The sequence below is a fragment of the Oratosquilla oratoria genome, chromosome 20, assembly GCF_046742065.1.
Source record: "Oratosquilla oratoria isolate Oo_2021 chromosome 20, ASM4674206v1, whole genome shotgun sequence".
NCBI classification, from domain to species: Eukaryota; Metazoa; Arthropoda; class Malacostraca; order Stomatopoda; family Squillidae; genus Oratosquilla; species Oratosquilla oratoria.
In genome coordinates, this window is record NC_134796.1 from 23988178 (window position 1) to 24000677 (window position 12500).

The 12500-nt window shown below is 39.4% G+C and overlaps 1 protein-coding gene across 1 annotated transcript in view; it reads left to right on the forward strand.

Moving 5' to 3' along the window:
- The window catches only part of LOC143036401 (chitooligosaccharidolytic beta-N-acetylglucosaminidase-like), a 7015-nt gene extending 3495 nt beyond the window's left edge, over positions 1-3520 (forward strand). The window contains exons 6-9 of the mRNA XM_076203729.1: positions 1095-1329; positions 1489-1599; positions 1834-1977; positions 2268-3520. Coding sequence (XP_076059844.1) covers positions 1095-1329; positions 1489-1599; positions 1834-1977; positions 2268-3053 — 1276 coding nt within the window. The 3' untranslated portion in view covers positions 3054-3520. The remainder of the gene's footprint in view (positions 1-1094; positions 1330-1488; positions 1600-1833; positions 1978-2267) is intronic.
- Positions 3521-12500: the final 8980 nt, after the last annotated feature.

A 12500-nucleotide genomic window follows, 5' to 3' on the forward strand; every position in this document is an offset into this window, starting at 1 on the left:
TGATGTGGGTGGGAAGTCTGAGGTCACTGAAAGAGAAAACAGTAGTGGAGGGCATAGTTGGAACGGTATTGCTGTATGGAAATGAGCCGTGGAAACATGGGGGAAGGATAGGATACTGAGGAGTTATAGAGGTGGAAATTATTCTTTAGGAGAGTACATGTGGAATAAGGAGGGATAGAAAGGACAACGAATAAGAACGAAAAGAATAATGCTGCAAAAGGGCGTGTAGGACCACGAGCTAGACGGCCTGAGCCTATGGGAAGAAGACAGTCCGTTGAGAAAATCTTAAAAAATCGAAAAAAAGAAGAGGAGAGGAACGAAGGTAAAGTAGTTGCTTATAAATAGACCTTCATCTTAAATTTATTTCTAATTCAAATGAGTGACGAGGAAAATAGTCCGATTCTGTCATTCAGAAATGTATTAGGAGCTATGAAACGCAACCAAGTAAAGTGGTTAACGACACCTCCCCACACTCCTTATGATGTAGGGAGACCCCTTAATGAGAGAAAATAGAAAAGAATGTACACAACGCATCTGGGGTCACCAGTAGATCTTAGTGGGAAGATCAGCTCATCAGTGTTTAGGGGATGTGAGAGTCAGGGGCCACTGTCCTCGCCACCTATAAGTTTCATTTACAGTTTCCAGAATCTGTGCTTTTTCCTTGCTATGCTCCAACAAAAGATGTGAAATTATGAAGCTTTCTCTCTCTCTCTATCTCACACACACACACACACACACACACACACACACACACACACACACACACACACACACACACACACACACACACACACACACACATGCACATACACACACACATACACATATGCACATACACATGCACACTCACATTCACACACATGCACACACACACATACACACACACAATGCACACACAGATACACACATGCACATACACACAAATGCACACGCACATACACACACAATGCACACACACACACACACACACACACACACACACACACACACACACACACACACACACACACACACACACACACACACACACACACATTAAAACACAAAATAGTGTCTTGATGATAGTTACCAATGACTAACGTAAATATGAACAGCTACCGTGGAGTTATGTTGGACACCGGCCGCAACTACTACTCCAAGGACTCCATCCTGCGCCTGCTGGACGCCATGTCGTACAACAAGCTTAATACCCTCCACTGGCACATCTCTGACTCCGCTTCATTCCCTCTCTACACTCGCCGCGTCCCAGAAATGGCATATTATGGTGCCTATGACGCTAGCAAGGTCTACTACCCCGAGCAAGTCCGAGAAATCGTTCAATATGCCAAGGTAATTCGTTCATCAACGGAAACAACTTATTCTAGTCTCTGGAATAATCCTCACTCAAATTTATTCACCTCTAAAATGAATATAAACTTTTTAATTTTGGATAATTGGCTAATTTTTATGTTTGAATAATGTAAAACATCATCCTTACGAATCTTACAGGTCCGCGGTATCCGCGTGGTCCCCGAGCTGAATGCCCCAGGCCGCACCTCCAACGGTTGGCAGTGGGGTGCTAAGGAAGGCAAGGGAGACCTCGCTCTCTGCGCCAACAAGGTAATGTTCACTTGTAATAATAACACATGAAGTAATAATGATATTATTCACCAACAAAGAAAACCCAATGGGTATAATCATGAAAGAACCTTGAATGGTATTCTTGAAGTATCAGACCGTCACATGCCAGAGTGGGAGTTGCTATACTTTCTCTTGATGCTTTCCTCCCACTGGTCTATTTAACAAGGACATTCTTCGACACAAAACTGTAAGATTTCTTCGTTTCTTTAACAGGAACCCTGGTTCGACTTCGCCAAGGAGGTTCCTGCTGGTCAGATCAACCCCGTGAACCCTGAAGTATACTCTGTCCTCGGTGAGATCTACAGGGATATGTTCGATATGTTCGAAGACGACATGTTCCATATGGGAGGAGACTCAGTGAGTTTACTGAAATCATTTTGTAGCCTGACATAAATAGTTGCAGAAAAAAATAAGTTAAAAGACTTTTGTACCCTTAGTCCAAGAAAAGTATTAGAGGAATTTTTTATCTGTTGAAGACAGTGACTTAATTAATTTCATTCATTTTTTTTTTTAAATAAGAATTTAGGTTGTTTAATTACTACCTGCCTTCGTCTTCATATATTCAAGAATATAATCTCCTCATAACTGAAAATGTTATGTCGTTACAAAGCCTTTATTAAACGCTATGCATGTCTTTTTTCCCACAGGTAAGCTTCAAGTGCTGGAGCAACTCTGATGCCATCAACCAGTACCTCACCCAGAACAACAGGGAGCCTGGCAGCCGCGAATACTTCGAACTCTGGAACACCTTCCAGAAGAACGCTTTGGCCAAGCTCGAGGAGGCCGCCAAGGGCCGCAGCATTACCCCCATCATCCACTCCTCCTCCTTTGCCCGTAACTACGTCAACAAGGACAAGTACGTAATCCAGCTCTCCGAGAACGCACACCAAGATTCCATCGCCGACTACGTCAGCAATAACTACCACGTTATCTTCTCCAACCACGACCAGTGGAACGTTGACTGCGGCAACTCCAACTGGATGGGAGAGAAGGTCGACCAATGTGGCCCCAACCCTGTCACATGGCAGTCTATGTATAACACTAGCCCCCTTGACATGCTTGTCAACCTTGGTGTCACGTCTGCCCGTGAAGAAAGCCAAGGCCCTATCACTAATGCTGAAGGCCAGAGCACAAAACACCCCAAGGACCTGGTCCTCGGAGGAACCGCCACTATGTACAGTTATGAGACTGACCAGAATAACATCGAATCCAGGTTGTGGCCTAAGCTCTCTGGTTTTGCTGAGAGGCTCTGGACCGATCCAAACAGCGACGCGGAACTTGCTGAGTTCCGCTTGTACAACCACCGTGAGAGGCTTGTAGAACGTGGTGTGAGAGCCCAGGCCGTCCGACCTGCCTACTGCCTCCAGAACGAAGACAGTTGCTACACCGAGGCCCAGTACCGTCGGTTTCGTGACGTCCAGACCGTAGCCTAGAAATGAAACCTTATAGAAGGATACACTTTCACTTGCCACAATCACTAAGTTCCAAGCACAATTGAGGAATGCATCCCATACAAGTTTTGGGCATTGGAAACTTCGGTCTTGATCGAGGGCAAGGCTCTCTCTCCATTAGTGGCTCAACAGAGTTGATGTTACTTGCTTTTACTGTTTCTTGCAAACGTTAGCAATGGAAACTTTTCTACTCCATATTTGAGTAATGGAAGCTTCCATGACACACATACATTAGCCTTCCTTCTCAAGTCTGGCCTTAAAATGGGTACCCTGTAAATGTAGATTCTGAAACTGGGAACTTATACTTCTGTCGCAGGATCCAGGTGCTCCCCTTGCTGACTTGGGGGTGACCACGAGCTTTTCCCCCAGCTGAGCAACTCTAGTTGCTCACCAAAGATAGTACTCAGTGTGATAATCTTTTTCACCCTATAAAATTGTAAAACTCCAAAGTCGTATATTTTTCCTCTGGTAATATATGTAGTAAAGATATTCGAGATGAGACGATGAATATGAATTCTAAATCATATGAGGTTGATAAAGAAAGCTGACGCTTCTTTACCATGAAAAGATGATGCAAGATAAGAAAATACCATTCCAAACGTAAAAAATAAAAAATAAAATAAAAAATAAATGAAATGGGGGATGAAGTGAAGGAAAAACATGAATATATCTAGAATAAATGTGATCTTTATGCATACATGTATATGTGCCAACATATCTTATATAACTGCACTAGTCTTCCAGTCTGCCAAAGAAAATCGCCTGAAGAAAAAGTTCCCCGCATGAGAAACTAGGAGTCTAATTCCACAATATTCCGTGACAGTGACTAGTTCTCACCCCCACTTTTATCTTCATTTGCATTTTAGCCTACGATCAAATTTTCTCATTCTTCTCATCCTATAAAAAAAATTACCATTTCTACGATTATTCACTCTTCTTAACAAACTTCTTCCTTTCACCTGCATCTCGGATACTTTTCCCCATTCTCTCTTTGCTATATTCCTATTTTTTCAGCTATCGACTCTTCTTGCACTACATACAATATTGTCTTTTTCTGATGTCTCACTCTTCATTCTGTTAAATCCATCTTTTAGACTACCCTCCAGTACAACAGTACTGGCTCAGTTGTGCTCTTCAGCATTTTCATTTTCATACTACTGGACATTTGCTTTCTAATTTCCACATTTTTCACTGTTAGTGTTGTTTTTCTAACCTTCAGCAATAGTTTACCCATAGGGATTCATCCCTCCATCCTCTGCTTCATCCACACACAAATATCGAAACACCTTTAGCCTACTGGCTCTCATTTTTTAATATCATTTCCAGGCTTTTTTTTTTATTATTATTTGCTCATTATAACTTACTCCCATTCTCGCAACTTGGCTTACTTTTCCCACTGAATATTTTCTCGTACACTTTCTTGAATAACCTCACCTCATTTTCGTCAGTATCCTCCATCAGTACTGTATACTCTCAGCTTTTTCCTTGCTTCGACCTCTAAACTATCCGTCATTCCACAGTAAACTTTCTCAATTTCATTCTCCAACCCAATGCTCTTTCCATCTCAATTACTCTCAGCCAACTATATAAATAATTTTTCTTCAAATCACTCTCCCTCGCTCTGTCTCCTACTCTCTTTTCTCCTCCCTCCATCCATTTGTTAAACATACTCTTGAATTTATACATAATGTACCTCCTTCTACAGCACTCCAACTCATCGGCAAGGAGTTGGGTGTATGTGTGTAAGGTCACAGCAATATATATATATATATATATATATATATATATATATATATATATATATATATTTGTATATATGTATATATATATATAAATAAATATATACATATATATTATACACACACACACACACACACACACACACACACACATATATATATATATATATATATATATATATAGAGAGAGAGAGAGAGAGAGAGAGAGAGAGAGAGAGAGAGAGAGAGAGAGGTGAGGTGGCAAAATGAAAAGTTAAGGCTAGATTAGTGACATTACTCAGAACCAGACTTTTTGACCTCTAGGGTCTTCCTCAGTGGACTGAAAATAGGAGAAGAATCAAAACCCATCATCAGTCCACCGAGGAAGATTCTAATGGTCTAAAAGTCTGGTTCTGAATAAATTCACTACTCTAGCGTTAACTTTTCATTTTGCCACCTCACCTATATATTTCTCAATATTTACATATATGTATATATATATATATATATATATATATATATATATATATATATATATATATATATATATACAGATTGCTTACAAAATAGGAGAAGAGAATCATATGAGAGGTTCAAAGAAAAGAGTAGAGAACTAAAGCATAAAATAAAAGAGGCAAAAAGGTGAGCAGATGTGAAATGGGGTAAGAGTATGACGGAACTTTTTGAAAGTAATAAAGATATGTTTTAAAGTAAATTAAGAGAGGAAGAGGAGGCGAATTAAGTAGAAAAGAAGAGGTAAAAGATGCAGGTGGAGAGATGATAACGGAAGAGAAGACAGTAAGAGGAAGATGAGCAGTGTATTATAGAAAGTTGCTAAATGTGAAGGAGGATATGAAGGGAAAGGTAGTTGCAGTGGGAAGTGCTAAGAAAATGACAGTGATGAGTGAAGAAAATGGAGGAGAAATGAGGAAAGATGAAGTGAAGGCAGTTGTTAAGCTGATTAGGGCAGGTAAGGCACCTGGGTTGGATGGATATAATGCTGAATGTCTGAAAAAAAAGAGGTACAGTGATGGCGGACTGGCTGGTGAGGTTATAATGTTTATTTAAGAAAGGGTAGAGTGCCGAAGGACTGGAGGAGTGCCTGTATAGTTCCACTTTACAAGGGAAAAGGGGACAAATGTGAATGTAGTAGTTTCAGAGGAATCAACTTGTTAAGTGTAGTTGGGAACGCTTATGGAAGGGTCTTGATTGAGAGGACTATTAGAGGAACAGAGGGAGTAATTGGTGAGGAACCGTGTGAATTTAGGACAGGTATGGGTTGCATAGATCAGATTTTGTGGTATGACAGATATGTGAGAAAGCTTTAGGAAAAGATAAGTATATTGTCTGGGCATTTATGGATTTGGAAAAGGTTTATGACAAGGTAGACAGGAAGGCACTGTAGGAGGTATTGCTTATATATGGGAAAGGAGGAAAGCTTTAAGAGCAATCAAGCGTTTTTACGAGAATAGTAGAGCTTGTATTAGAATCAGAAATGGAGAGAGTATGGTTTGAGGTAAAGGTGGGACTTCGTCAGGGATGTGTTATGTCTCCTTGGCTGTTCAATTTATACATGAATGGGGTGTTGTGAGAGGTAAATGCAAGAGTAGTGGGTCGGGGATTAGATATTGTTAAAGAAAATAGAGGGAAGTGGGAGATAAGCCAGTTGTTGTTTGCTGACGACACTGCGCTTGTAGCAGGATCAGAGGAGTGATTGGAGAAGTTAGTGACTGTTTGGGAAGGTGTGTGAAGGAAGGAAGTTGAAGATAAATATGAGTAAAAGTACATACATGCATACATACATACATACATACATACATACATACATACATATACCACAGGTTTTGTTCCTCCTTACAAGAGAGGTAGCCCCCCCCCACAAAAAAAGACATAAAAACCACTCCCACCCATTCCATCCCCACATATTCATCTCCCATCCACTCTCTTCCCTCCCTCTTATCTTGGCACCTTCTTGATGAAGGGTCATCCCTGCATTTCACCCACTGCCCTGGGTCAGAAGCAGTGTCGCAAGACACAGCACATCCAGAGTAAGGCCGCTTCACTAAATCGGCGACCCCGCTGCCCGTCCCCTCATGCAGAAATGGAGAAGACAGGGAGAAATCACTTCGAGCTGCGTCATTTTATTTTTCACACATAGTACCTCACCCCTATGGCCCACACACTCCTCCTCATGCATCACAGCATCATCCATACACAACCCTTCTCCATTCACACCTATTTTCTGTCCTCTCCTACCCTTCCTCAACAGACATTCCCCTCTTTCCCAATACCCCTTTTACCCCATCCATCCATCTCATCCTAGGTCGGCCCCTCATGTTCACTCTTTCCACCTCTGCCTTCCACACCTCTTTTACTAATCTTTCTTTACTCATTCTTTCCATGTGTCCAAACCATCTCAATACTCTTTCATCAACCCTATCTCCCAACTCCCTTTCCACCACTGTTTTCCTCCTCACCTCCTCATTTCTCGCTCTATCCATTCTAGTAACCCCCATCATACTTCTCAGACACCTCATCTCAAACACGTTCAAACTCCTTCTCTCTTCCTCTCTTATGTTCCATGTTTCTGCCCCCACCCAATGCTGTCGGTACAAGCACTCCTTTATACAATCTCCTCTTAGCACCCATTCCCAAATGTCTATTTCTTATTACACATTTATTCACCCAATGCATTTACTCGCTTCTCTTAATCTACATTCTATCTCCACCTCCACTCCTCCCTTTCCCGCTACATTCGCACCCAAATATCTAAATCTATCCACTTCCTCCAGTCTCTTTCCCTTAATACTCACTTCCAGTCTGCTGCCACTTTCTTCCCTTGTACATCTCATCACCTTACTTTTATCCATATTTAACTTCAACTTCCTTCTTTCGCACACCTTCCCAAACACTGTCACTAACTTTCTCAATCCCTCCTCTGATCCCACTACAAGCGCAGTGTTGTCAGCAAACAACAACTGGCTTATGTAACATTTTTCTCCATTTTATTCAATCTCTAATTCCCGACCCACTACCCTTGCATTTACCTCTCGCACAACCCCATCCACCTATAAATTGAACAGCCAAGGAGACATAACATATCCCAGATGATGAGATGTACCTTTGCCTCAAACCACAAGCTTTACTATTCTTGTAGATACGCTTGACTGCCCTTAAAATCTTTCCTCCTATCCCATATATCTGCAATACCTTCTACCTTGTCATAAGCCTTTTCCAAATCCATAAATGCCCAGACAACATATTTATCTTTACTAAAGTTTTCTCACATATTTTTCATAACACAAAAATCTGATCTACTCAACCCCTACCTGTCCTAAATCCGCACTTTTCCTCACTAATTACTCCCTCTGTTCTTTCCTAATCCTCTCAATCTAGACCCTTCCATAAGCCTTCCCAATTACACTTAACAATCTGATTCCTCTGAAAGTACTACACTCACATTTGTCCCCTTTTCCCTTGTAAAGTGGAAATATACAGGCACTCCTCCAGTCCTCCGGCACTCTACTCTCTCGTAAACAAACATTAAATAACCTCACCAGCTAGTCCACCATCACTGTACCTCTTTTTTCAGACATTCAACATGACATCCATCCAACCCAGTTACCTTACCTACTCTCATCACCATAACAACTGCCTTTACTTCATCTTTCCTTATTTTTCCTGCCCTTTTCTTAGCGCTTCCCACTGCAACTACCTGTAAGAGGCTCGTAGATGAGGCTCGTAGATAAAGGTAGACAAGTGAGGTAGAGGGGTAGGTGGCGAGAATTTCATTATATGAGCTCGATGTTTGATAAACAACAGTCGTAGGCGAAGGAATTGAACTATCTCTCTCCTCGCCTAAAAGCTTACAAACAACCGCTGGGGACCCGATTTCATCGCTGTATTATGCATTGATTTCGAGATTGCTTGAGTAAGCAGTATTGCTAAGGAGTTTGTAACAGCCTTTCTGATTGAAGAAATGGTGGAGGAGGAGAAAATTCAATTGGTTCATGGGAGTAAATTCACGTCCTTTGGGGAAGTACTTAGATGTAAAAGTAAAGATTATTGGACGAAAGAAATCATGACGTCAATGCAAACTGATCTAGTGATCAATTGATGATTCTAGATGGTCCCTTGGTGTAATTTACATAACCAAATATAATGTTATTCAGGAAGAAACTACAGAAAATTTAAGTTTAGTTTAATTCCCCTTTCTTATACAGAGTAATAGAACTTGACTAAGTCGGATGATCGGAAGCGAAGGGTCTTCCTACAGAAGAATATTATAAATGACTATCATACATAAAGACAGTGAGAAAAAAGTAGATAGCGAGAGGCGAAATTCAAAACTATCGAAGGGAAAAGTAAACAGTGGTAACAACTACGTAAGATACTCTGCCCATCTTTCTCTTACTGCCTTCTCTTTCATTATCATCTCTCCATCTCCACCTTTTACCTTTTCTTCTTTACTTGATTTCCCTCCTCCTCCTCTCTTAATTTCCTTCCAAAACATATCTTTATTATTTTCAAAAATTTCTGTCATACTCTTACCCCATTTCATATCTGCCTCTTCTCTTTTCTTTGTACCTCTCATATGATTCTCTCGTGATATTTTGTGACCAACCTGTGAAAGCTTGCTTCTTCTCTTCTACTACCTTCTTTGCTTCCTCATCCCATCACTCGTCCTTCCTTCTACTTCCTCCCATCCTCCTTGTTCCATACACCATCTTTGCACACCTTGTGACTCCCTCCTTGAACCATCCCCATTCCTCCTCCACTCCTATTTCTACTTTATCTTTCACCCTTCCTACTCCTCCCTCAGCTTCTTCTTGTGCTCTTCCTTTTTCTTTCTCATTTAAGCGGTTCACTCTAAGCACCTCCCTACCTTCTGCCCTTTTCCTCTTTCTCCATCTATCTTCCAGTCTCAACTTACATTCCACCAAAAAATGATCTGATATTCCCCCACACTCTCTCCCCTTAGCACATGTACATCCTTAACTCTTCCTGCTATACCCCTGGTTATCACTATATAGTCCATTAACGCTCTATCTACCACCCTTCCATCCACCACCCTCTCCCATGTGCACTTATGCTTGACTTTCTTCCTAAAAATTGTATTTGCTATCATCAACTCTCTTTCTAGATACATTTACACCATCAACTCTCAACTACAATTTTTCATGGAACTCCATACTTCCCAACCTCTCCGTCTATTGGCTCATTTCCTACCCTAGAATTAATGTCTCCCAATACCACTACATTGACATTTCTCCCTAATCCCTCTATACACCCATTTAAATCCATCCAAAAAGCCTCCCTTTCCTCTACACTCTTATCACTACTAGGCCCATATGCACTTATAAAAACCCACATCTCCCTTCCCAGTTTTATCTTCATCCACATTAACCTTGAAGGGACCTCTTTCCACTCCACTACACTCTTTCCTGTTTCTTCACTTACTAGTATAGCCACCCGTTCTCTCCCTCGTCCTCTTTTCACTCCTGAGAACCTCCCAACTACACTCCTAAACTCACACTCGCTCGTCCCTTTCAACTTAGCTCCACTTAATGCCAACACATCCATCATACTTCTCACAAACATACTGCCCATCTCTTCCCTTTTATTCTCATCTATACCACATGCACACACATTAAAAGAATGAAACCATAGGATACTGGTTGGAAAACTCCTAGACCCTTTTATGCCTTCATTATTTTTAGGAATGTCCCATTTGAGGCTATAGGGAGAAGGATACCTAGTCCTATCCCCGTCCCGTTTTTTTTTTTTTTTTTTTTTTTTTTTTTTTTTTTTTTTGTCGCCTCATACTATTCAAGTGGGAAGACTTGGTGTGACAGTCCGTTCATAATACTCACACAAGGGATGACCTTTTTTCCAATTGCTACTATGCTATTTTCAGTGATGCTTGACTTGACCAGAACACGCTCTAAGACTCGCCACATTAACCGTCGGTGGAGTGTCATACGTCTGATTAATATGTATATATATATATATATATATATATATATATATATATATATATATATATATATATATATATATATATTTTTGTATATATATATATATATATATATATATATATATATATATATATATATATATATATTGCAGTAATTCACAAGGCACACGTGAAAATAATATGCAGAAAAAAACACTGGGAAATAAGAAGCTTAGTCCGAACGTTTTCGTCTATTTAAGACATTATCAATGAATACACAGATACAGAGACATAGGTGGATATATACATAAAGTAGAAGACAAGCTAGGAACATGGGAAGGACACATAAGATGCTTCATAATCAGGTAGGACGTTTGGTCACATGACGTTACGTCACATGACGTTACGTCACCCCGGCCTAGTAACACTTGAAGATTTTTTTTACAATTTTATCAATAATAAAATCATCAAGTTTAAATAATCCTAAACTTAAATTAATATTATGGTCAAAGGTTTGCTTAATGTGACTGGATTCGATAATGTTTCTTTCTAATAAAGATCTACAAGAAATTATTACATTAGAATTATCCCAGTCAATAGGATGGTTGTGGTCTCTTACATGTATTAAAAGGCCACTGGAACTTTGCCCACTCCTTACACTATATTTGTGCTGATTTATCCTAGTTTTTAAGTCTTTACCAGTTTGGCCGATATAAAATTTGTTACATTTAAGGCATGGAATAGAGTAAACACAACCCTCATTTGCTTCAGGTGAATTTTTAATGAGCTTACTTTTTATAGTATTGTTATTTTTGAAAACCAAGTTGATGTTGAATTGTTTGAGAATATTAGGTAGACCAACTAATTTCTCACTGTAAGGAAGAACCAAAAGGTTCTTTTTGTCAAATACTTTTCTTTCGTGTGAGGTGTTATGGAAAGTTTTGTAAGCCATTTTATGAGAAGTGTCTACTAAGTGTTTTGGATATTTTAATTCAGAAGCTATGCTATGTATCTTCCTCAGCTCATCATCCATTATCGAATCCTGTCACATTAAGCAAACCTTTGACCATAATATTAATTTAAGTTTAGGATTATTTAAACTTTATGATTTTATTATTGATAAAATTGTAAAAAATTCTCCAAGTGTAACTAGGCCGGGGTGACGTAACGTCATGTGACGTAATGTCATGTGACCAAACGTCCTACCTGATTATGAAGCATCTTGTGTGTCCTTCCCATGTTCCTAGCTTGTCTTCTACTTTATGTATATATCCACCTATGTCTCTGTATCTGTGTATTCCTTGATAATGTCTTAAATAGACGAAAACGTTCGGACTAAGCTTCTTATTTCCCAGTGGGTTTTTTCTGCATATTTATATATACATATATATATATATATATATATATATATATATATATATATATTTATATATATATAAATATATTTATATATGCATGAGAAATCACATGAACGTTTGGATTACTACTTTTTCAACAATAAAATTATCAAGCTTGTACATTCTTTGACTTAAATTTACGTTCTTGGTAAATATATCTTTAATCAGACTAGACTCTATTATACTTCTAGTAAAATATGACTTATTTCTAACAATTTCTTTGACACCCCCACAATTAACACAGTTATTAAAATCCTTTAAATGAACAAATGATGCGTTAGATATTCAAGTAGCATTTAAGAATTCCAATACAGTTAGAAGTCTTTTAATAAAAAAATATCCTGATGAGGAATAAGGA